Source organism: Anastrepha obliqua, chromosome 6 (genome assembly GCF_027943255.1).
Source record: "Anastrepha obliqua isolate idAnaObli1 chromosome 6, idAnaObli1_1.0, whole genome shotgun sequence".
Lineage (NCBI taxonomy): Eukaryota > Metazoa > Arthropoda > Insecta > Diptera > Tephritidae > Anastrepha > Anastrepha obliqua.
In genome coordinates this window covers 56251385-56278176 of record NC_072897.1, presented here as the reverse complement: position 1 = coordinate 56278176, position 26792 = coordinate 56251385, and the positions used below count along the sequence as shown (strand labels likewise).

The 26792-nt window shown below is 45.0% G+C and overlaps 1 protein-coding gene across 1 annotated transcript in view; it reads left to right on the top strand.

The window, feature by feature from the left end:
* LOC129250030 (PRA1 family protein 3) overlaps positions 1–18928 on the top strand; it is a 56403-nt gene extending 37475 nt beyond the window's left edge. The window contains exon 2 of the mRNA XM_054889678.1: positions 18649–18928. Within this exon, the coding sequence (XP_054745653.1) occupies positions 18649–18779 (131 nt within the window). The 3' untranslated portion in view covers positions 18780–18928. The remainder of the gene's footprint in view (positions 1–18648) is intronic.
* The last annotated feature ends 7864 nt before the right edge of the window (positions 18929–26792 follow it).

The following is a 26792-nucleotide window of genomic DNA, read 5'->3' as shown; positions in this document are numbered from 1 at the left end:
GTTTTGTCCAGGCGACTAGACAGGCGCAACATAGTTTAGAACTGGTCGGCCTATTGCTTTAAAAGTCGACAGCAACATTTTCTTATCTTTGCCCCAAGTGCTGCCGTCAAGCGACTTGCGGACCTTGTTGCGATTCTGTACTTAAGTTGCAATAGTGGTTGTATGCGCTGAGAAGGAGAGCAAGGTGTCAAAGGTGACTCCCAATATTTTAGGGTTGTTAACCGTCGGGATTTATCATCGACTTTCACCTTGAGTTGTAGCTTCACCTCCTTTGTCCAGGTGGTGAAAAGCTTCGCGTGGATTTAGTGCAGGAGAGTTGTAAATTCCTCGCAGTGAAGAAGCGAGAAAGGCTGTCGGGGTAGTCGTTTACCTTGGAGCATAGGCCATCACTGTCATTGCCCGACGCCATTATCGTGTAGTCGTCGGCGTATGAGACCAGGGAGACTCACTCTGGTGGCTGGATGAGTTTCGAGACATAGAAGTTGAAAAGCAAGGGTGAAAGGACACCACCCTGCGGTACACCTTGCTTTATTTTCCCCTGTTTAGATGTTTGGTCTCGAAATATCACCGACGAATGACGACCACTCATTTTTACTAGACAGGGCTAGTTTACTGGGGCGGCAGCGCTTGATCAGGAAAAGCCCGAGTCATTCGGGTAAGGTAGAACCGGCTGCCATGGGAATGCCATTCGGACAGCGACCGGTTGCCTCCTGATGTCCCCCGTTCAACACCTACACAACAAGGCACAAATGCTTCCAGTAATGGAGCATAACAAACTGCTCAGCAAGCAGTTACTGCTGGGATGTTACCGCAGGTTTCACCCCTGCAGACACCTGCTTAAGCCTGAGCCGCCTCCCAGGCACGTCAGGAGACATCTCTTAAACTACGCTGACGAAATTCAGGACAAAACTGACCGAAATCTACTGGACCTGACAGTGTTTAGACAGTCAATAAACGACATTCACCGGGAGGCCGTCACCACCTGCTTAAGCTCCCGACCCCCGAATGCCGTGATCGGAGTCCAACCACCACCTACAGCAGATGTAGAGCTCCAGCTTCCTCTTGAGACACGTGTAGCACTGGCACCATTACGTTCTGGATATTGCAGCAGGTTAAACTCCTACTTATCGACCCCGACATACTAAACCTATTTCCAGCAAGTGAAGGCACCCCGCACGACACTAACCACCTTTTCACATGCCCTTTTAAACCCACTCATCTAACACCCCTCTCCCTCTGGACCCATCCCGTCGAAACAGCATGTTTCCAGGCCCTACCACTAGATGAACTAGACGCAGACGACCGGTGATATGCCCGACACTGGCGAGGGTACTATTACTGTTAACAAGAAACCCACTCTGGTAGTTCGTGGTCCACCTCTTCAGCCCTGGCGGGAGTGTCGACTGTAAAATGTCATCTAGTAGCGTGGCGTGGCTGACTGTGTCGAAAGCTTTTTTTAGATCCAACGCTTCTAGGACAGTTCTCTCGCAGGGGCGGTTTTGGTTGAGTCCGCGGTTTACCTGGGTGTTAATGACGGTGAGTGCCGCGGTGGTGCTATGCACTCTTGTGGTGGTCAGGTGCTTCGTAAAGAGTGGGAGTAGAAGGGCTTCAAGAGTCTTCACTATTGAGGAAAGGAGAGTTATGGGGTGATAAGACTCCCCTTGGTTGGCGGGCTTCCCGGGCTTCAGTAGTGGGACCACTCTCCCTAATTTCCACTTATCAGGAATGATGAGAGTGGCTATAGACAGGTTGAAGACCTTGGTGAGACATTCTACTCCCAATGAACCCAGCTTTTTCAACATCAGCACGCGTAGTCCGTCAGGGCCAATGACTTTGGATGGTTTCATGTGTTTGATGGCCCCCTGAACCTCATCGCTGTAGAAAGCAAGTGGCGCACTGTTGTATGTCAGTATGTGCAGCCGCTTGGTGGAACTACGTTTGGATCTGTTGACCGATCCCTCCAGCGGGTATGAATCGAGCAGCGGCAGCAGTGATTGCCTTGCGGAATGCGCGTTCGCCTGTGCGCATATCGGTGGGAATGAGGAGAGCGGCGAAGATGTTCTCAGTAAATTCCGCGAATCTGGTCCAATCAGCTTTGTTAAAGTTGATATATGACCGGTGATCCGCGGAAACAAAATCGGCGGGTCTCTCGATCGAGATGATAATGGGCAAGTGGTCTGATGCAAGCGATAGCATAGGTCGCCAGGTTATGCTATTTATCAGACCAGCGCTAGCAATTGTTATGTCAGGCGAGCTGCTACAATTGCCCACTACCCTAGTGGGGGCGTCGTCGTTTACAGTGCTGAACGTCGAATCGTCTATCTGCTCTGCCAATAGCTGTCCCCTACGATCATTTGGCAGGCTTGAATGCCAAAGATCGTGATGCGCGTTAAAGTCACCTACTACCAATCGGTTTTCTCCCCTGATGAGCGCACCAATATCATTGTGACATCCTCCCGGGTACCAGGTGACAGGGGGTATGTAAATATTATAGATTCCGAGCTCGGCATCGTCTGGCCGGACAGCTATCGCTTGACAATCTAAGGTGCTGTCCCTGCGTTCGATGCCTTCATCGATAAGACGATACTGCACTGTGTGGTGGACCTTGAACTCTAGGCCTCCACCGTGGTCTCGCCCGTGATCCTTTCTGTGCACGTTGTAGGCCTCCCTGGTGATTAGGGGGGAGCTAGCGTGCAGTTTTGTCTCTTAGACCGCAGCTATCAATCTTACCCGTAAGTCCGTTGCGGGTGCAGAGCTCAGCAGCAGGGAGCAACGAAGTCGCGTGTCCACTCACGGGTGGTGCGCAGGTCAGAGCACCTCCGAAAGTGGCACCAGCCATTGCAAGAATTGCGGACTTTGGTCTGACACACGGAGCAGACTGTGCGGGGGACCAAGAGCTGCTGGTTTGTCCCCGCACTGGGATAGGAGTAGGAGGGTTGTGGGTCGTTCGGGGAGTTGTGTTGCGCATGAGGGCTCCTTACTGTTGAGGTGTTGTTGGTGGCGGCAGTTTGAAGTGCCGGCACTGAGGACGGTAGCGCCGACGAGGCAGGGGCCGCCTGATGGCGGGAGCAACATGTGGCTACATACCTTGTGCACCTTTCCCTATGAGTCTTAAGGGCGGAACAGGTCTTAAGATGGCACCACCCGTTGAGATTATTGCACCCAACCGAGGTGGAGTTCGGGTGGAGCCGTTTGTGGCAGATGCAGCAGTAAAATACCTCTAGTCCTGGGTTGGGTTCGACGCCAGCCCTGAAGAGAAGTATTCGGAGCAAACGTGCTGCAAGGGATTGCTCCTGTGACGAGAGATTGGGGGTGGGATAGGGTACACTAGACAGGGCTAGTTTACTGGAGCGGCAACCCTTGGTCGGGGAAAACCCGAGTTATTCCGGTAATGTAGAACCGGCTGCCATGGGAATGATATAAACTGAGACAGTGTGGTAGGCTGAAGTAATCCTGAGGGCCGCTGCTCGTTGTACAGAATCCAGTGCTTTGCGCTTGGTTTTGCAGTTTAGCATATCTCTCTATGTTTTGCTGCCGTACAGGAGTGTTGCGGCTGTGGTCGCCATGATCAGCCTTCTTTTAGTTTGTGTTGGTCCGCCAATGTTCGCCATTAGTCTGCTTAGAAACCCCCTGATCTTCATTGTAGCCGCCTTCCGTGTCTGTGCTCGGACCGCAAACCTGCAACCAAGCTGAATGTCAAGGTATTTAACCGCTTTTTGAGTCACTAGGGACATGTCGCCTAGTTGCATGCTGAACTCGAGTTGCATGTGACTTCGTGTCATCATAATGACTTTGGTCTTATGTTTGGCGAGTTCCAGGTCATGGTCCTCAAGCCAAAATTGGGTTCTTAACATAAATTGCTTCAGTTTCCTCCTGGCGTCCTCGGTATCTCGCGCTGATATATATGACTACCGCTATATCGTCCGCGAATCCCACGAGATATGTGTCTTCTGGCATTTCTATGTTAAGGAGCTCGTCGTAACTCAGATTCCAGCGATCGGGATCGATAATAGATCCTTGGGGTGCGCCAGACGTTACCGCTTTAGTTTTCTGGTTGCTCCCTTGGAGATCCGTTCGTACTGCTCGCTGATGATGACTTAAGGGCATCTCTTTAAACCTGGCAGGTGATCAGTTTGGTCGTGTTTCGCGTCTACGCAATGGATGCGATTGGTGCCGTAAACCCCGTCAGTATCTATTCCTCTGGGTTGATGATCAGTTTCTGGATTGTTGGCTGTCAAGGAGTCGAGATCTCGTATCTTTGGCGCTCGCCTTTCAGGCTGTGTCGCGATTGATGCCGTGTCCAGCACAGTGCTTCTCAGTTGATGTACGAACTCTGACGTAACTTTTTCTTCCCTTCCGAACTAAAAAATTATGGCTCCAAGCTTCGTTTTTCCGACGGCCCTCACCTTGACTGACTCATCGGTCATTTCTTAATAACTTGCCGGCCTTCATCTTTCTTCTCTGAGAGTCCGTTTTAGTTTTCGCTGAGTAATTTGCCAATTTTTGGGTTTCTTCAAGTTTGTCGCTGTAGGTGTGGGAATATCTGCTGTGGACTGGGTGTCAGTGTTCTTGCAAAGGTTTAAGATTGCCCTTTCGTCTTTTGTTGCTTTCACGTCTGTAGTTCAGCCATTTCGGATACTCCAAATTTGACTTCTCATTCTTTGATCAGATCGAAGAAATTCTGGTCGTGAATGATAACAAAATGGCTAACAACGAGGAGTTCTCAAAATAGATTGACGGCCAAATCACATCGATCTGTATAGTCAAGTTTACGCAGTTTTACGAAAACGACCTGGAACTTTGGATTGCCATCGTAGAGTCGCGAAAGATAACCTCAAATAAATCGAAGTACTTGCATACAGTTGCAAACTTTTCAAGGTAAGTTTCATTGCAAGTAATGGAGTTGCTTCTAGATTGCATCAATTCTGCAAATTGAGGTTACAACTCATACCAATTTACTCCATTCCCATGGCAGCCGGTTCTATGTTAGCGGAAGGACTCCGGGGTTTCCCTGACTTAACCCATCCCCTTCCCTCCTGCTCCAATCCCAGTGCGGGGACAAACCAGCAGCTCTTGATTCCCCGCACAGTCTGTTCCGTGTGTCAGACCGTAATACCTCGGAATCTGGCATCAGTCAAGTGCAATTCTTGACATCAGCCAGAAGCTTTAAGCTTCTTCAATTTAACTGTAACGGACTCACGAGCAAGGTCGACGAGATAGTTGACTTCATGAGCCGGCACAGTATCAAGATAGCTGCGGTCCAGGAAACCAAGCTGCACGCTAGGTCCTCTCTGATCACCAGGGATGGCTATAACGTGCACAGACATGATCGCGAGCGAGATAATGGTGGTGGCCTAGCGTTTATAGTCCATCACACAGTGCAGTATCGTCTCATTGATGAAGGGATCGACCGCAGGGACAGCACCTTAGAATGTCAAGGCATAGCTGTCCGGACAGGCGATTCCGAGCTCGAAATTTTTAACATATATATACCCCCTGTCACCTTCTGCCCGGCAGGATATCACCCTGATATAGGTGCGGTCATCAGAGGTGAAAACCGATTGGTTGTAGGTGACTGTAATGCGCATCACGATCTTTGGCATTCAAGCCTGCCAAATGATCGTAGGGGACAGCAATTGGCAGAGCAAATAGACGATTCGACATTCAGCACTGTGAACGATAAAGCCCCCACCAGGGTAGTGGGCAATTGTAGCAACTCACCTCTGGGGTGAGTAAGCTCTGGTCCACCGTTAGGTCCCTGTCGAACCCGGCGAAGCACAACGACAAGGTGGCCATCACCTTCAACGGTTGTACTTCGTCGGACCTGAAGAGATGCGCGAGCTATTTTAGCTGGCTTTTTATACTGCATCCTCCTGCCGACAGATCCAAACGTCGTGCTACCAGAAGGCTGCACAAACTGACGAACGACAGTGCGCCCCTCACTTTCTCCGGTGATGAGGTTCAGGGGGCCATCAACAAATCGAAAATATCTAAAGCCATTGGCCCTGACGGGCTAAACGCGCTGATGCTGAAGCATCTGGGACCTTTGGGAGTATTATTTCTCACAAGGGTCTTTAATCTGTCCTTGGCCACTCTCATCATCCCTGACAAGTGGAGAGCAGGGAAAGTGGTCCCACTACTGAAACTTGGGAAACCCGCCAACCAAGGGGAATCTTATCGGCCGATAACTCTCCTTTCCCCAATAGTGAAGACACTTGAATCCCTCCTACTCCCACTCTTCACGAAACACCTGGCCCCAGCCCCACATACGCACGGCTTGCGACATAGCACGACCACTGCACTCATCGCCATAAACGCCCAGATAAACCGCGGGCGTAACCAAAACCGGCCCTGCGAGAGGACTGTCCTAGTAGCGTTGGACCTGAAGAAGGCTTTCGACATAGTCAGCCATTCCACGCTACTAGATGATATTTATCAGTCGATACTCCCGGCAGGGCTGAAGAGGTGGTCCGCAAACTACCTGAGCGGTATTCACTCGTCAGGGACTTTTTGAGATCAAACATCAAAGCAGAGGAATATAAAGCAAGGTGTACCGCAGGGTGGTGTCCTTTCTCTCTTGCTGTTCAACTTCTATGTCTCGAAGCTCCCCCAACCACCAGCGGGAGTTTCCCTGGTCTTATACGCTGACGACTGTACGATAATGGCGTCGGGCAATGGCATCGATGGCCTCTGTTCCAAAGTGAACAACTACCTCACCGACCTTTCTCGCTTTTTCACTGCGAGGAATCTCCAACTTTCCCCCACTAAATCCACGGCGACCCTCTTCACCACCTGGACAAAGGAGGTCAAACTGTCCCTTAAGGTAAAAGTCGATGACACACCAATACCGAAAGTAAACAACCCTAAAATGTTGGGTGTAACCTTTGACAGTTTGCTCTCCTTCTCACCGCACACAACCGCAATTGGCACCAAAGTCCAAAACTGCAACAAGGCCCTCAAATCGCTTGCCGGCAGCACTTGGGGCAAAGACAAAGAACTGTTGCTATCGACATTTAAGGCAATTGGTCGGCCGGTTCTAAACTATGCAGCGCTTGTCTGGTCGCCTGGAACTAGTGACACGCAGTGGACAAAGCTTCAGACATGTCAAAATACTGCCATTCGAACAGCCAGCGGCTGCCTCCTGATGTCCCCGGTTCAACACCTACACAACGAGGCACAAATGCTCCCAGTAATGTAGCATAAAAAACTGCTCAGCAAGCAGTTCCTGCTGGGATGTTACAGCAGGTTTCACCCGAGCAGATACCTGCTTGAGCCTGAGCCGCCTCCCAGGCACGTCAGGAGACATCTCTTAGACTACGCTGACGAATTCCAGGACATAACTGACCGAAATCTACTGGACCTGACAGTATTTAGACAGTCAATAAACGGCATTCACCGGGAGACCGTCACCACCTTCTTAAGCTCCCGTCCTGTGACTGCCGTAATCGGAGTCCAACCACCACCTATTGCAGATGAAGAGCTCCAGTTTCCCCGTGAGACCCGTGTAACACTGGCACAATTACGTTCTGGATATTGTAGCAGGTTAAACTCCTACCTGTCCAGAATCGACCCCGGCACACCAAACATATTTCCAGCATGTGAAGGCACCCCGCACGACACCAACCACCTTTTCCCATGCCCCCTAAAACCGACTCATCTAACACCCCTTTCCCTCTGGACCCATCCCGTCGAAACAGCATGTTTCCTGGGCCTACCTCTAGATGAGCTAGACGAAGATGACAGGTGATATACTCGACACTGGCGTGGCTACGACTACTGTTAACAAACAAACAAACAAACCTATTTACTCCGAATATGTGACTATTCAATTTGAGAACTAGTTCTCAAATGAGCTGCTAGGTTATATGAAGCCTTCTCCGGCACTACACAAAATAACCATAGCATATTGTTCTGCAACAATAATCGGTGCAAACCTTTTAAATGAATATAGTTTGCTTGTAGACATCAAGCGTAAATGGGTAATCGGTACATTGACTATACCGTATCCAAAAGGTGAAGTATATATTTCGATTTCACCTCAGGTAACTACAATCGATGCGTTTTACAAATTTTCTTTTCTTTTATCTCAGATTAAGGAATTACTTGACGATAAACCGAGTTAAAGAACGGGCTAATGTAACGCACTCCATCGAAACTACGGTACCTTCGGTCATACCGAAATCAAAAGCTAAAAATTGGTAAAAAGCAATTCAACGAACTGCTCCGACTTGGTATCTGCAGGCTTTCAAGGTCCAACTACACCTTGCTGTTGCATATAGGACCAAAACTACTGGGGGCTGGCGTCCATGGGGTGAATTTACGCATAAAACCAATTACATATCCGATTTCTTACCTGGAAGATTTTGCAAATATCCGGCGCGGAAAGCGCATTTTCAGCCGCATCCACTTACGTAAAGCTTTCCCCACCGGGCATATTAACATCAGCATTCAGAGGAAAGGATGCCTCCAGTACCAATACTAGAGGGCTACAACCCGCGCAGTATACGCCAACCAGCCATCTTGCAATGGCAGAACGGCTCGCCACTCCCACCCTAGCAAACGGCAATACGGAAACGATCACCACAATTGCGTCCATCGACGCAATTGAAATGTCCCCTCGGCTTGAGCTGATTAAAAACATGAGGAGGATGATGAAGTCTATGCAGAAGTTTTTCAGACATCAAACGAACACCAGCTACGAAGTCAAAGCTGGAGAATCCAAAATGGCTGAACTGCTGGATGTAACGCTGAACTACAGACGTTTGTACAAGGCAGCAGAAGACGTAAGAGCGCTCTCGAATCTCCGTAAGGACACTGTTACCCAGCCAACAGCAGCCACACCTCTGCAACGACAAACCCGAAGCTAACGGCAACCTTTTCGGCTATTCTTGAGAGCTGTAAGGAAACCAGGGAAATGAAGCCAAAGTGACCCGCTGAGATATAGGATAAGGGCTGGTAGACAGTTTCTAAGAGGGGTAACCATAAGAAGCCGAAGGATAAGCAAGCCGAGCCAAACAAAAGGAACAAGCCTCGAACACAACACGTAAAGTCAGAAGTTGTGATAAAACCTCCAGAAGACCATAGTTATGCAGATGTGCTGAAAGACTTGTGAGCGAAGATTAGGACTGATGAGTCAGTGAAAGTAAGGTCCGCCAGGAAAACGAAAGCTGGGGCATACTTTTAGAGTTTAGTAGGGTAGAAAAGGTTACGCCGGATTTCGTGCATCAGCTGAAAAGCACTGTGCAGGACACGACTTTCATCGTGGAGTTAAAGCCGAGCGCCGCGATTGAGATCCGAAATCTCCACTCCTTGACGGCCAAGGCGGAGGTAGAAACAGCAGTCCGGAAACTGTTTACCAACCAAGGGGAACAGATACAGATGACGATCATGGCGCCGAACCAACAAGCCCCAATCGAAGAGTCCCATATTTCAAAAATGCCACTATCACATCATTATGCTTATTCGAGTATGGTTTTATGTCAATCGCACATTTCGCGGCACAGACGAAGTGCTACGAGGTCTCCACTTTGCTTTTGCGTACATAGACGATAGTGTTATCTCATCTGAATCATACCACTGTTCAATAAGTTTTGCGGTTCGATAAGAGATGGCATTGCTACTAGCCTAATTTTTTTTTTTTTTTTTTGTTATGTGGGTCCGCTTTTTATATGAACGTATGTGAAGTTTCATTTCAATCTGTCAGTTCACTCTTTTATTACAAGCCATTTAGTTCCGTCGTGTCACAGTATTTTCTACCATGGAAAAAATCAAGTATCGTGCGTTGATTGAATTTTTTATTTTTGGAAGGTTTAAAAGCAACGGAAATTTATGAACAAATGTTGAAAGTGTATGAGGGTTTTTCGCCATCAATTAGTACAGTAGAAAGATGGGTTGCTGAATTTAAACTTGGTCGTACAAGCCTTCGAAACGATCCACGGTAAGACATCCAAAAACAGCTACAACACCAGAAAACGTAGAAAAAATACAGGGAATCGTATTGGAAAATCGTCAAGTGACTAAAAAGATTTAGTAATGCTCCTCTAGGCATCTCTTTAGGCAGTGCAAGCAATATTTTGACTGAAGTATTGGGTTTCAGAAAGCTGTGTGCGCAATGGGTGCCGCATTCGTTAACAATCGAACAAAAACACATCCGAATGCGACTTACTCAGCAACATTTTGAGCATTTTCAAAAGGATAAAGTGAATTTTGTGCCTCGCTTAATTACAATGGATGAGACTTGAGTCTATCACCATGATCCTTAATCAAAAGAGTCCTGAAATCGGCCAAGAACGTGTTAGTATCAGTTTTTTTTTTGATGCAAAGGGAGTTTTGTTTGTGGATTACTTGCAAACTGGTAAGACGATGAATTCTGAATGTTATTGTAACTTTTTAGACCAACTGAAGAAAAGACTTCGTAAAAAAATGCCCAGTTTGCAAAAGAAAAAAGTATTTTTCATCTGGACAATGCACCGTGTCACAAGAACATTTTAAAAATGACTAAAATCCTTGAATTAAAGTTCGAATTGTTGGATCATCCACCGTATTCACCAGATTTGGCCTCTAGAGACTTCCACCTGCTTGCGTGGAAAGCGTTCTTCATCACATGATGAAGTCATAACAGCTGTGAAAGCGTATTTTGCAGTCCTTCAGAGATGGAGTTCGTAAATTAGAATCTCGGTGGAACAAGTGTATTGATGCTCAGGGAGACTATACTGAAGAATAAAATAAAATGCATTTCAAACCAAAAAATTGTGTTTTTCTTATCGAACCGCAATACTAATTGGACAACCTAGTACAAACAGCACGCCGAATACATTCGATTGTGTGATTAAAGCTGGTAAATGTATATTTGCTGCTAGAAAAATTACATTGTATCATGGAGTTAATATAGCTGAAAGGGTGGAAAAAATATTGTGCTTCAAAGAACGATTATCACGAAAAAACGTTCGTGAAAGGTTTAAAGGTCGCTTTACTCACTAAATTTAGCAAAAAAATTATTCCACGTCGTTCATTGCAATTAAGTTATATCATTATATCAGTTAATTCATTATTACCATCTGCCACTTCAGGAAAGAACAACATACCTTCTACTCAAATATGAACGAGACGGTATCAATAAAACGGTCCGTGGATGACATATGGCAAAAATAAATTTTTTGTTTTTTGGTAGGACTGTTATAAGCTTACATGGCAAATTTCAGCGTGATATGTCACTTAGTTTGTTTTCTGTGCTACTGTAAACAAGTCAAGTTCGAGTGTGTTCTTCGAATTCTCTTTTATGACTTCAATTGTCTCAAAATGTTTTCCACGGAGCGGCAACTTGAGCTTGGGAAACAGGAAAAAGTCACATGGAGCCATATCAGGCGAATACGGTGCTTGCGGAACGATATTAACATTATTTTTGTTCAAATAATCGCGAACAAGACGTGATGTGTGAGCTGGTGCATTATCGTGATGCAAAAACCATGACTTGTTGTCCCACAATTCCCTCCTTTTAAGACGAATGTTCTCGCGCAAACGCTTTAAAACATCTAAATAATATTCAGCGTTAACCGATTTTGCGATTTGTGCGATTTTCAACCACAATTTCCTTTACTTTTCCGATGTTTTCGTCGTTTACTGATGTTGCTGGACGACGTTCATGAGGCAAGTTTTCAACCGATGTACGGCCCTCTTTGAACGATTTGTACCACTGGAAAACACGTGCACGCGATAAAGCAGAGTCCCCATAGGTTGTCTGCAACATTTTTTAGGCGTCTGAAGCCGAAATTTTGTTGGAATAACAAAATTTCAAACAAATTCTTTGAATTTCCATCGTTAAATTCGAAGAACACACACGAGCTTGACTTGTTTACAGTAGCACAGAAAACAAACTATGTGACATATCACGCTGAAATTTGCCATGTAAGCTTATAACAGTCCTACCAAAAAACAAAAATTTATTTTTGCCATATGTCATCCGCGGACCGTTTTATTGATACCGTCTCGTTCATATTTGAGCAGAAGGTAGTTCCTGGTGTGTTCTCAAGAATCAAGTCTTTTTTGCGTAATTGCACAAGATCACTAATCCAACATTACGACACCAAATGCGATCGCTTTGAAAACATCAACATCGGTTTTGTGGAGCCATCAAAAGCCGAATCATTTATATTATATATTTACTTACATGCATTGGTAGTGCAAACCGCTGGGCTGAGACGTTTCCCATTGCGAACATTTCTGCTAAAATGGTTGCGATCACTTTGTTATCAGGGTGGATCTCTCGCGTTGGCGTACCTAAGTATATTACAACCGACCAAGTCCGTCAATTCGAATTTGTTTTATTCCATGAAATAAATAAGTTGCAAAAGCTAATAATTCAATTCTTGCATGGTTATCTAAAAACAGCATTAAAAGCGAAGGGGAAAGACTGTGATTGGATCACTGAATTATCTCTTATTTTACTTGGGTTACGATCAGTTGTCAAAGACGATCTTAATGCATCTCCGGCTGAACTTGTTATTAAAAAAAAAACACTATCAAGGCTGTTTTTCCGGTTCTGAAAGTATACGATAGTAGGTACTAGGCGTTCCAAATATTAACTATAATAATATTCTACTTCTACCCGAAACACTGTTAATAGCGTTGCCGGTATTGTTTATGAAAGGTTTTATCCCATTTTTTTTGTATGCTACATAAAAACTTCTAAAAACAAAACTAACACAAAAGTGGGAGGAGGTGGCATACCAAAATAGAAGTATTTTAATGACTTTTCTAATAATAAACAATACTTAGTTTTGTAAATGGTCAAGTAATTTTTGAGGTATTAAAATTTCATGAATATCTTTTCTATTTTTAATTTTCGCAAAAAAGAAAAATTCAAACCGTTGTAATCAGCATGTTAAGTTCTAACGAACCTCATGTTTGGTTGTTTCCTATCAAACGGCTGGTTGGTTGGTTGGTTAGAGTGGTGATTCATCCAGAATCCAACTAGCGCTTCCGCACCATTTTGTTGCCACATCCTCGTTACCAAATTGTTTACCAGTTATTTACAGCGAGACTATATCCAGTCTGTGCGGTTTAGGAACCTTATTAGGTTGTTGACTTCTGTCTGGCTTAGAAGACTCTCGAACAGCGGTTTGCCCAGGGTTAACATTCTGTCCTTCCATAGGGCAGGGCATTCACAGAGGAAATGGAAGATTATTTTTTTCCCCCCGGTTGTTGACAACTATGACAGTATGTGTTATGAGGGATGCCCATTTTGGCGGCTTGTTCTCCGATAGACCAGAAGCCAGTTATGACTGCCGTAAGTCTACAGGTGTCCCGTCGTTTCATGTTTATTAATGTCGACGATTGCTTGATGTTGTAGGTGGGCCATAACGTTCTGCTGATTTTGCATTTCGTCTGGTCTCTCCATCTACAATCTGCAATTCGAAGGTATTTTAGGGAAATTGCATTCTTGACCGCACCTAGTGGAGTGAATACTGGTACTGCAAGAGCGCTATTCATGGCAGATCCCCATCTTGCCAGTTCATCAGCTTTTTCGTTACCTTCTATGTTCCGGTGTCCCGGGACCCAAATTAAGGTTACTCTGTGGTTTTCACTCAAGTTGGTGAGGCTACTCCTACTTTGCTCCACCACTTTAGAGGTTGTTATAGTCGCGTCCAGCGCCTGGATTGCAGCTTGGCTATCCGAAAGAATAGCGATATTGCCCTTGAAAGAGAAATCTGCGATTAGTAACCTACAGGCTTCCCCAATTGCTAGTACTTCCGCTTGGAAGACGCTGCTGGTATTAGGGAGACGCACAGATTTTTCAATTCCAAGTCTATGAGAATATATACCAGCTCCAACACCACAATCCATTCTACTGCCATCTGTATAGACTGTGGTATCGAAGTTGTTTAGAGAGAATCCCTTATTCTATTCTTTTTTAGATGGAAAGAGTGTGGCAAAATTCCTATTGAACGTTACCATCGGGACGATGTAGTCAGTCCTCACCGAGGTTAACTGAGTTTGTCGCAATAATAGACTAGCGTGACCATAAGTTTTTTCTTTCCAGCGACCCGCTTCATTTAACCTAAATGCACTCATGGTTGCCGTCTTCTTTATAAGTAGGTCTATTGGAATAACGTGTGTCAGAGCATTGAGAGCCTCTCTAGGACATGATCTGATTGCACCGACCGTTATTGCACAGGCTGATCTTTGTATTCTGCCGAGTAATTTGGTATTGTACTCTCTCCCTAGAGCTTTTCACCAAACTACCGAACCATACGATAGAATGGGTCGTATAACTGCCTTATACAGCCATAATGTATGCTTAGGTTGAAGACCCCATCTTCTTCCAAGCATACGTTTGCAGGCATATAAAGCAATTTCTGCGTTCCTTACCCGTTCTTCGACGTTTAACTTCCAGCTAAGTTTGGAGTCCAGAAGTACTCCTAAGTACTTTGCACTGGTTGATAGTGACAGAGTTTGTCCGTTGATATTTGGTAGGGTGAAAGTTGGTACCTTGTATCTGGTGGTAAAAAGCATAAGTTCTGTTTTACGTGGGTTTAAACTTATCCCACATCCTGTGGCCCAAGAGTTAAGCTCGCCTAACGCCCTTTGGATGATCCCACTGATCGTATTTGGACACAGTCCTGACACCATTAACACCACATCATCAGCGTACGCCACCACTTTTACCCCACCTCCGTCAAGTTTTGTTAAGATTTTGCTTATCACACATAGCCAAAGAAGTGGAGATAATACTCCACCTTGTGGAGTGCCCCCGTGGACCTTCTTGGTTATGTTGATATTACCCATATTAGCTTTGATGATCCTGGTTTCTAGCATGGAGATGACCCAGTTACTAACGCAACTGTCCACCTCCAGGTCTATCAACGCCCGTTGGATGGCATCTGTGCTAACATTGTTAAAGGCGCCTTCGATATCCAGAAATGCCGCCATGGTATAATGTTTGCTCTCTAGAGAGCCCTCTATAGTTCGGATTACCTCGTGAAGCGCTGTGTCCGTAGATTTGCCTTTAAGGTATGCGTGTTGTGCAGTTGATATACCAGAGCTCCCCAAAGAGCTTCTGAGGTGCATATCCAAAAGTCTTTCAAAAGTTTTTAACAGGAAAGACGAAAGACTGATTGGCCTGAAGTCCTTCGCTGATTCATGTCCTCTTCTACCTGCTTTTGGTATGAAGACGACCTTGACTAGTTTCCAGCTATCTGGAATATGGCTTAAGTTTAAACACGCTTTAAAAATCTCCTCTAGCCATGGTAGGGTACAGTCCAAGGTTTCCTGTAACATCTTTGGAATATCCCATGTGGCCCCGGAGATTTAAAGGGTGAGAAAGATTTGATTGCCCATGCAACTTTTTCTTTGGTAATCATTTCATTTGCAAGATGCTGTGGATTATATTGGCTCCGCCTAATGTTTCCCCTCTCACTTTCGTAAGCGCTGCATCCCGGAAAATGCGTGTTTAGCAGAAGCTCTAGCGATTCTTCTGCTGTAGCAGTCCAAGTTCCATCAGGTTTCTTGACCCAAGAAGCCATTGAGTGGTCTTTGGAAAGAACACGGCTGAGCCTAGCAGAATCCCTGGTGGATTCGATTGACGAACAAAATTCCCTCCAGCTCTCTTTTTTGGCGGCCCTGATTGCCTTATTGTACTGTCTCCGACTTTCTCTGTACAATTCCCAATTTCCCGTCGAGTAGCTGAGGTTAAACGTTGATCTGGATTTTTCTCTTAGTTTTAAGAGCTCACTGCTCCACCAAGGAGGGTGAGTTTTTTTGCTAAATTTTATGGGGCAGGACGTTTTGTAGGCCCTACTAAATGCCTTTTCCAGTGTTATGACCCTACTCTCCAGGTTTTCCGTGAGAGTGATTTGAGGGATAGGAATCTCTCCTATCCTCATGTTAACTGCATTTTTGAACCTCTTCCAGTTGGTTCTTAAAGGATTTCGATACGGTAGGGGTGGATCTACCTTAAGATCTAAATCGTAGAGGATCCAACTATGATCAGAAAAGGACCTTTTATTGGATACCCTCCAATTATCTACCCTTACTGAGCTATTTTCAGACAGTAGAGTAACATCAATCACTTCCTCCCATCCTCTGAAGTACTCCGTACTAGGAAAGGTGAAAGTGGGAGTGTTACCCCTGTTACATACCGATAAGTTAGTATTAATAATAAAATTATATAAAGACTCACCTCGGTCGTTTGTCTCAGAGCTTCCCCACAACGCATGCCTCGCGTTGGCGTCGCATCCGAGTAGCAGGGTTTTGTTCCTGGTTCCTTCAAGCACAAGCCCACAAGCCTCCTCGGGCGGTGCTGGCCGATCATGTGCCATATAGATGGATGCAAGTGTGATGCTGATACCGTCAGCAGCTTCCACCTCAACGGCCGTCACATCCTGTGAACTGTATGATGGGATTAAAAATATGTTTAAGTGTTTTTTGGCTACAATACATGATCTAGGATTATCTTGAGTACGCTTATAGTACAGATTGTAGTTTCTTCCCGGGAACCCCTTCACATCGTTGCTCCGCACCCAGGGTTCCTGGATTAAGGCTATGCCAACGTTCTCCTCCCCAAGGAGAACGGTTAGGTTGTCCGTTGCAGTTTGTGAGTGCTGCAGGTTAATTTGGACAACCTTTAAAACCATTTTTTTTATTGGCTTGCTTCCGCAGGTTCGGCATCATTTAACTGCATGCCAATCAGCAGTTCGCTGGTGCCGTCGACCTCATCCTGCTTCTCCTCCGGATTCGCAGAACGGAATATCTTCAGCTGGGCCTTCCGTATGCCAAACCGAAGTTTATTTTCCACTTTTTGCAGTGGTTCAAGGCTCTCTTCTGTGATTTGAAGGAGGAACGACACGCTGTGCTTTTGCGGAGCCTCCGCTTTGATGATCGACCAATCGGCCATCGGCACTGAGCGGTTGTGAGCCTGGAGATAGGGAATTAACTGATTGGCTTCAAACTCCATGCTTGGTATCCGGATGCGAGCCCTCGGCCTTCGTGGTATCTCGCTAGCTGGAATGAGCTTGAGCCTCAAGCCATCCCAGCTGTTCTGAATTTCGCCAATCGCGTTTGTAAGGAAATGCAATGAGTATTGGTCATCACATTTGATTACCCGGCAACCGCGAACCACTTCCACCGAGTCGAAACCTGGGGATTGACCCTCCGGGTTCGCCATGACATGGTCGACAATTATGCGAGACAACCGTGCCTCAATCTCCGACCATTTGTCAAGCACAGGTTTGCCGCGGTTAGAAGTTTCGTCCACCAGTGCCATTTGAAGATGGTCCCGTGCCACCTCACTGAATGGTTTGGTAAGTTTGGGGACAACCGCACCCTGATCTGAGATCTTGTGCTTCTTTGTTGCCCTCTTGTTTTCGTCTTGCGAACGGTTACGTTTTTTGGCCTCTGTCTTTCGGGCGGTTTGGAATGCCACCTTGCCTTGTCAGCCTCATCTTTGGGATCAGCTTTACCTTCGGTCTCGTTCTTACGAATCCTGCCAAGGATAGCGAGAGACCTCTGGTAGAGCTTATACCTTGATGGGCCTTTATTAGTGCGCTTTTGCCCCATGGCGTTAGCGGATGTTGTTGGTTCATTAATGGTTGTTGGCGTACTGTGGCCCACAGCTTTGCCCTCAACTGTTTCTTGGCTGGAGGCCAAGAGCTCATCCTCTGAGGGTGACCCCGTCATCCTCAGTTCGTCCTTGCTTGTACGTCTTGTCCAATTGTCTGACTGTTTTTTAAGTGCGCCCGTCGCTTCCTCCTGTCTGTCTGTTTGTTTGTCCTGTAGTTCTGTCCGCGTGTTTGGTTTTTTATCAGTCCGTGCTGTCGATGCGTCGGTATGTTTTCTTGTCATTTTGTCCGTTTGTTCCGTGTTTGTTTTCCCGTCATCCGAATTTTTAAGTTTTTGTGGTTTCATTTCATCTGGTTCGTACGGTCACCTGCCCCGCCAAGGGAGCTGCGCATGTCGCCATGCGCGGTGACCAAAGAGGATAAAGGGGAAATATCCGGTCGACCATGGCAGCGCCCCATACCGTGGCAAGGCCACCGTTACAACCTGAGGCGGCCTGATATCAGGAGAGCTCCGTACGAAGACAGCCTTATTTAGTCCCCCGGCTGCCAAACCCACCCAATAGGCACGGGTCGCATCACACCTTGGGTTGAGGGAGTTTTTTTAACGAAGTTTACGTCTTCGACCTGTGTGGTTCGCGGGAGACCTGCTCTCCTACCTTCCATATCTGGGAGGCGTTTCCCTATCCACCACCTGGGGACGCGCCCTATAGGGATAACAGGTTCCCCCAAGGGAACGGCACTTGGTAAAAAATAATTTGGAACCGATTTTCGTGGGAATTGCCGGCAGCACTTGCATAACAGCAAATATTCTTGATTCATGATGACAACTCCTTGGGCTCCACTGCTGCTACTACAACAACAACAGCAAAATTGTTGTCTAAATTAATTAAATACCTCTCATTGGTTTTCCTATAAGAGCTCCGTACGATAAAAGTGTTTTTACAATAAGAAGAAATATTGATAAAATAATGGGTGATAAGCAGAAAAACTGGTGCAACTTATTTTTGTCCAAAAAATGCGATACACATATATGTTATATTTATGATTTTCCAAAATAGTTAATTATAATCTTTTTTTTTTTTCTTTTGAATAGTAACATTTGTACATGCATCCTTACGCTTGAGAAATATTAAAAACAAAGTTGTGAATACAATGGAAAGCTTCAATCCTTCAACACCGATGGGAGTAATTTTAGACGCATTAAATATTACTATGGATAGTTAAGGGCAATGAAATTACTTACTAATAATAAATATTTTCTGTAAATAGAATTTATAAAAACTAATTTGCACATTGTATCTACTTATATAATTATAATTTTGCTCATAATTGTAACCTTTGGAATAAAATTAACAGTTCTAAATTAAACTTTACTCAGGAGCATTATTAATACATTTTAGTAAATAGTATTAAGCGGAATTATGATTATTTATTTACTTTTCTTGAGATCTTTGACCCATTCCAAGGTACAGAAATTCACTTTGAGCGGCGCTGGCAGCTTGGAGAGAATATTTACACGTTTCTAGAAAGAAATGTTTGGAGCGGTTACTGACTGACCTTGCCGTATTCGCATAAATTAATTTAAAAAAGAATTGACTCCATATTTTTATACAAGTTAAATGCACTATTTTTTTAGCTAATTCACTTCTCGGTTGTTTTTGCCGTAGCGGTTTAAAACATTCCCCAATAATTGTTGGGAAGTGCTGCGTAGAACCGGTCTATAGGTCAAAGTCTATTCAGTACTTATTTAAAAAGTGTAAACCTAACGTAGGTAGGATAGATGGCAAGAGTACCACGGGTACATTACAAGTAGCCCTAGAGTACTGTTATCATAGCTCAATATAGACCATTACCTGTGAAAATTTTCAAGAACTCAAAGGAAGGAGCCGTCTAGTGCTGCTGGTTTATGTAGTGGAGGAGAGAAACGGGATCTAGGCTGGAGAATCGCCCCAGGCTATCCCCGAAAAGCAAATTGTCGCTTCCTTTGTCGGATCGTCACAGCTTCTGCAATGGGGATTGTATGGAAATTGAGTTGGAAATTGAGTGACGAGTGTCCTGCTTCTGTCGTACTGAGGCCAACGTGTTTTTGAGAAAGTACACGGTAAGATACTTGTAGAACTCCAGAACTTTATTAAGAAAGAAATTGTGCAGTTTCCCCTTAAAAAGGGTCAACGGGATACCAATGTATGAGATGGAAACAACTGAAATCGGTCTGTTGACCCTTTTCTGGCAAGCTAATCGGTAGTTTCATCTCCCTCTATGGTCCTATGCTCTGGAACCCAGATAAGAGAAAGGTTTCCGGCGTATTCCAGATGTTTGATCTCCTCCTTACAGGAGTTGACCCGAAGAGAGCTGCAACATGGCGACGACAGGGCGTGAAATATTAACTGATCTAGAGAAAACCCCCGCACAAACTCTAGATTCCATCTTGGATTCCCTTCGTCCAATTCAGACTGCTTGGAAAGATAGCTCTAGTATAACCCTCACAACCCAATTTGCTAATGGAGAGATCTGCACGATTCAGCCTCCTTCAACCTAATAGGGCTTTGAGCGGCAATTGATTGAACTTGAAGATCAACGGGAAGTAAGTGGAGAATTACGTTGAGGGCGGCAGTGGGACATGTTCTACGAACACCAGTGATGCCCACACATGCAGTTCTCTGCACATCCATCTGTACATCCAGAGTACGACACGTGACTGGAGATTCCATTTTTTCCCGAGCTTAGGTTTACAGGATTGGAAAGCTATAATGGACTTCTTAACTCGATTTTCGTTGTGCAGTTTCCAATGGTTAACTCTAATACTGCAACTGGCAGACCATCGACTGAGCACAGCCAATGCTCTTTCCAAAATTATAGCCATATGCTACCACCTTTACCCCATCCCCGCTTAAACGAGTTAGAACTTCATGGGTTTGCCTACGTTGGGCCTACTGTGTATTCCGCTGTAGTTCTTGTGGCCTGATGGTGGTGGGCGGCCACGCCACGGGGGGCGGTTGCGGGTGCAGAGCTCTGCAGCAGGGGGCAACGTAGTCAGTTGTCCACACACGGGTGGTGCGCAGGCCGGAATATCTCCGAAAATGGCACCAGCCATTGCGTGAATGGCACTTGACTGATGTCAGGTTTCGAGGTAATCCGGTCTGACACACGGAACAGACGGTGCGGGGGACCAAGAGCTGTTGGTTTGTCCCCGCACTGGGGTTGCAGCAGAAGGGAAGGGGATAGGCTAAGTTGGGGGAGTTTTGTTGCTTTTGACCAGCCTCTAGAGCTGGCCCAACTACGTTCTGGATACTGTAGCAGGTTAAACTCCAAATTATCCAGAATTGACCCCGACATACCAAACATATGTCTGACATGGGAAGATACCCCGCACGACACTAACCGCCTTTTCAAATGCCCTCTAAAACCGATTCATCTAACACCCCTCTCCCTCTGGACCCATCCCGTCGAAACAGCATGTTTCCTGGGCCTACCTCTAGATGAGCTAGACGAAGATGACAGGTGATATACCCTACACTGACGGTACTTATATTACTGTTAAAACAACAACAACCAGCCTCCAGAGCTCCACAAATAAAGATGAGGTATGCAAATTGGTAGTACGATATCAAAAAGCTGTGCAGCATAATTAAGCGCTGGCATACAACACATCCTGTCCTCATGCGCAAGGGGGTGGAAACAACAGCCGATAACTATGTCAGAGCCATACTCAGTACACCACAAAGCGTTAAGCGTATCAGAACTCAAATGAGCCCTAACGAAAACTCGAAAGGCATTGGCAAAAAAAAAAGAAGAGCTGCAGCCTCAGTGGAGAAAAAACAACGCAATAGGAGCAGGAGGGGACGAAAGTTGGCAGGCAGAAAATGGGTAAAACTGCGAAAGCAATAACACCAGTGGCGGATGCCTTTATAATTGCAAAAAGTCTGACGGTATGTCATATGCGACTATATTTAAGGCAGTAGAATCCAATGCCGAGGTCAAGGTGAGGTTAGCCGCGGAGGTGAGGACGATTCGGGACGATGCTCCCAAATATCAGGCGATAGTAGGAAAAGCTCTTGCGGACGTAGCTATGGTAGATTTGCGAACCCACATGGCCACTGTGCAGGTTAGGAATCTAATATTGGAACTAAGCACGACATACGCATTATTGGATGCCCTGGTGGAGCAAGCGCATATTAAAAGGTCAGGCAAAAGTGCGGTAAGGAGCACTAGAGCATCATATGGAGGTACACATGCCGTTTATATACAGATACCGACAGAAGATGCTAAGACCCTAGCTCTATGGTATCTAAGAGTTGGCTGGATGCGATGTGGTGTTTCGGAAATAGTGTCACCCAAGCACTACTATAGACGCTAGGGATATGGACACGCTGCCACAGTCTGCAAGGAGCCTGAGCGCACTAAACAGTGCAGAAGGTCATAAGCCGTAGACTGCAGCAAAAAAGAAAAATCTACACCATGCAAAGGTGTAAATGCAGCCGGAAGTGCAAAGTGTCCGCGTTACTAAGAGGCAGTGCGATCGCGAAAATGTAATGGTCGATCAATATCTCAAACAGCTTGAGAATAAATGAGGTAAGACTTATAGACCTGAAGTCTACGTCTTTCTTTCTAAAGGGTATTGGGCCGGCCACTTTAAAGGCATTATGGTAGGACTGAAAAAGAGTCCAGTCAGTTCTGGTAGGTTTTCTACGGGGAGATAAGGTTTTCTGAAATCGATTTCAAAAAGGATGAGCCTATAATCCGAAAAAAGAGATCCTTTGAAAAAATGTCCAATTATCAATCCTGACGTCAGAAGTATTTGCTGAGAGAGCAATGTTAAACTTGTCCTCAACATTCTGGGCTTTTTTTGCTCTTCTTGGCTTCTCGCCCACTAATGTACTGTGAACGATTGTGTTTAGCTGGGCTCTGTGCCGAACATTTAGGATGTTTTTGTGGCTGGATCAGTTTAGTAGCGGCCTTCTTCTTGATCGTGGCCTCGCACTTAGCACAGCTGTCGATGTCCCGCTCGTGCGCTTTACCGGCCACTCTTTGTCAGAATGAGCTTGGCTTTCAGGTACTGTGCCTTGAGCAGCTCATCGGACTTCTTTTTCGTTTTGGCCACCTTCACCATCGTCGTCGGGGCATCCTTGCCAGAGATTGCCTTGTCGACCTTACCTGGAGGTTGACTGAAGTCGGCTTGGTTTGAGAAGAGGAGTGTTGTGACGAGCACCGCTAGACGCACATGGCTTGACGATCGTGTCCCGTCTGGAGGACAGCAGATCGTCCTCATAGAGCGTGCCCAGCACACTCTCGGAGTTTTTTTTCCGTCACGGCATACCGTGGTTAGCGCTTAATAAAACTTGTCTGCGCATCAGAAAAGACCGTTGAAGGCTGGTTATTTAGGCACTACCAGCCATGTAACTCTCGGTTCGCGTACCTCAACACCTTAGCTTAAAGTTCTGATGAGGTTATATCTCCTACTTGGTTGAAAAAGCCTCGTTAGCAAAAGCGGGGTACAAAGTTCAGAACAACAAGTATAAGAGAGAAGGTGAAGTTTGTCGTATGGAGGGAGCGGCTGTGTTATTCGCATCACTTTCCCATTAACCCCCCTAAGTTGAACCTTTCTTGAAAGGATCCAAAATATTTAGTATTGCCGATGGGCTCTAGATCTATTATATTTTAACGATGGAAGTCGAAGTCGATGATATTCCAAATAACTCCAACTTCGACAGTGTACTCTCTTACACGTCGCATACAACCGCTGTCTCTACTAAGGCTCAAAAGAGCTGCAAGGCCGTCAAGTCGCTGAAAATCGGCCGGCCGGTTCTATGTATATTAATCAGTCTGGTCGCTTCTGGCTCGTGATGTGTCATAAATGGAGCTACAGACCTGCGACACCTGCTAAACCACCACCGACTGCAGGCTAAGCGCTTCCGCTGCTCATGAGCCCCGCGTTAGATTCGGTTAGGTTGTGGCGCTCTCGACTCTTTAGAGCAACTTGTTTAGGCCTGGCGGCCCATTGTGATACCACTTTTTTGGGTACAAGCTTATTATTATAGATGGTGTGAAATTTTACCTCGACGAAACACTTTGGATGGTTGCAGATTCCAAGTTTCCGAGACATTCAAAGAAGAAGAGTCTAGACAGCGATTCGTATTCCGAATTAATGGCAAAGAAAATGTACATTGTTCGTTTTTACAGCTGCGACAGAAGTCATTAAAGGGAAACCCCATACGTTTACCATGTGTTCCTGTTAGGCAATGCGTGGTGGTAATGCTAATCTCTGTACTAACGGAAGTTAAGTTGGATGAGGGAGCTGGTTCTGTGTTCGCACTTTCTGGGCGAGATCTGTTTTGTTACTTTACAAGTAGACTCCTTGGCCCATTAACTGTTGTTTTGTGCAATGTAGATCGACTTTATCGTTAGCTTGTTTGCAGGATCACGAGATGACAAAATGTTGGGGGTGGAATTGGCTGATTTAAAATCAGTCCCCTTTCTTGCCACCTCATCCGCGATGCGATTTCCAGAAGCATCTCTGTGTTCAGAAACTTTCGCGGTGCACCGCTTAGCCAGTTCATTTAGAATAGCCTTACATTCAATTACAGCTTTGGGAGAAGTACCATTGCACTATAGATATTTTAGGGCAGCTAGGATTTTGAATTATGAATGTCGCTCACAATTTTTAATGTGTTGACAGTTCCACAACTATATAATCTAATGCGACTGTATAATGAAATTTTTTTAAATGGTTTTCGATCCGCGAACGGATTTTACGAGTCTAGGGAGGTCAAAATCAATCACCAATTTGTTTAACGGCTATTTACAGCATGACTGTATCCAGTCTGTTTCTTGACTGCACCTAGTGGTGTGGATACCGATTTTGCACGAGCGTTATTCATCGCAGATCCCCCACTTGCCAGTTCATCTGCGTTTTCGTTACCTTCAATGTTCCGATGTCTCGGGACCCAGATTAAAGTAACTTTATAGTTTTCACTGAAGTTGATAAGGCTATTCCTACTTTGTTCACCAGGTTGTTGTAGCCGAATTCAATGCCTGGATTTCTGCTTGGCTATCCGAAAGAATAAGGATATTGCCCTTAAAAGAGAAATCTGCGATTACTAACCTACAAGCTTCCCCAATAGCCAGTACTTCCGCCTGGAAAGCACTACAGGCATTACGCACTACAGGCATTTTAGAGCCATCTGTATAGACTCTAGTCTTGAAGTTGTTTAGTGAGAATTCCTTTCTCCATTACTCCTGAGATGGAAAAAAAGTCGCAAAATTTCTGTTGAACGTTACTGTTGGGATGATATAATCAGTCTTCTCCGAGGTATACTGAGTTTGTCACAATAATAGCATGGCCATAAGTTTTTTCTTTCCAGCGAGCCACTTAATTTAACCTTAATGCACTCATTGTCGCCATCTTCTTGATATGTATTAGGATGGGGAGTTCGTAGCGTTTTTACCGAAGATTTTTATTTAAACATAATAATATCTATAAGGTAATCAATTAATTATATATTCGTTGTTATTGTTTACAACCTCTTACCACCTCTTACCACCTCTCCCCCAATTTGTTGATTCCGTTCCGCCAAAAATCGCCTGGTCTACTGTCAAAGAAGTTGTTGAGCCAGTTTTTAAGGACTTCTATATTATCGAACCTAACGCCCTTCAAATATTTTGACAGCGAGGGGAAAAGATGATATTCGGTCGGTGCGAGGTCCGGAGAATACGGCTGATGCTAAAGGATGGCCCATTCGAGCTCTTGGAGTGCGGCTTAGACGACTTGTGCAACATGGGACCTGGCGTTGTCGTGAAGGAATATGGTCATTCACGCGATGTGGCTGGGTAATGTAGAGCTCCTTGTTGACCGTGGCATTCTTTTCGGGAATTTCCCAGTGCACCATGCCATTCCAGTCCCACCAAACACATACCATGATCTTCTTTTGATGAAGATCCGGCTTGACTCTTGGCTTTGGCGTATCTCCTGGAGCCGCGCACTCCTTTCTTTGCTTCATATACCTATATGCCCATACATCACACCATTTCTCATCTCCCGTGACGATTCGGTACAAAAAGTGCGGCTTATGAGCGCATGTTGCTCGATGACGGGCGAGATGCGAAGAAGAAATTTAAAGGCGATTTTATTTTAATTTTTTTTTGGTGGAGCTCGTGACGCACTCAGGCTCGCAGCTCATATTTTCCGCCAATTCACGACTGGTTTGGCGAACATTCTCCTTCAAAAGTGATTTGAGACGTTTTTCAACGAATTCAGAAGGTCTTCCGCTGCGGAAAGTGTCATCGCCGTCAAAATCGCTATATTTGAACTTTGCAAACCATTTCCGTGTTTTAGACTCGCCTATGACACCTTCTCCTTACACGTTGAAAATGTCCCTGGCAGCTCGGTAGTTTTTTGACCGCGATGAAAAGCAAAGAAGGGCAGGTGTCTAAAATGTTGATTTTCGCCCCCTGGGTATTGCATTTCTACAGAGAATGTTAATGGAATGAGAAGGTGCAAATGTTACAGTTAACTTTTTTTAGTACAATTGAGATTTGAAAGATTTGTAGTAAGGGATTTTAGAACATCGACTTTATAGACATCACACTGAGTTTTGCCCACACAAAAATCAAAACACCACACATCTTTCACCTCAACACACAACACATCTCTCACCACGACATTAGACCAATTAAATTTTTACTATTTTCGCAATTTTGAATAATAATAAGCGAATACGTAAAATTTATTACAGAAAATTTTTTTTTTCAATTACATTAAAAAAGAAACTAATTAAAAAAAAAAATTTATAAAAAAAAAGTTGGCGCCGGGAATTGATATCGAGTCTAACATATGGCGAGGAAAAATAGGCGGTGCGTTTATTTCTTCGACTGCTTATTTTTTTACCATTTTGTTACTTTTGAAATGATAAGCGGATACATAAAATTTATTACAAATTTTTTTACGATTACATTAAAAAAAAAAACATTTTAAAAAGAAAAAAAAAAGATTGGCGCCGAGTATTGATGCCGAGTCACATGGGCAGGATAAATACGCAGTGCGTTTATTTCTGCGCCTGCGTTGTGAGCCAAGGTTTTGTGCATGCGCGCGACGCGAATTAATTTTAATAAAGTTCTGAAAGTAATTCATGAAGTTTTTCATTACATACATACATAAATGAACGTATACTTTTTATGTACATAAATGATGGTATATGACAATATAAGTACATAATATGTATATACATGTCAATAGGAGGT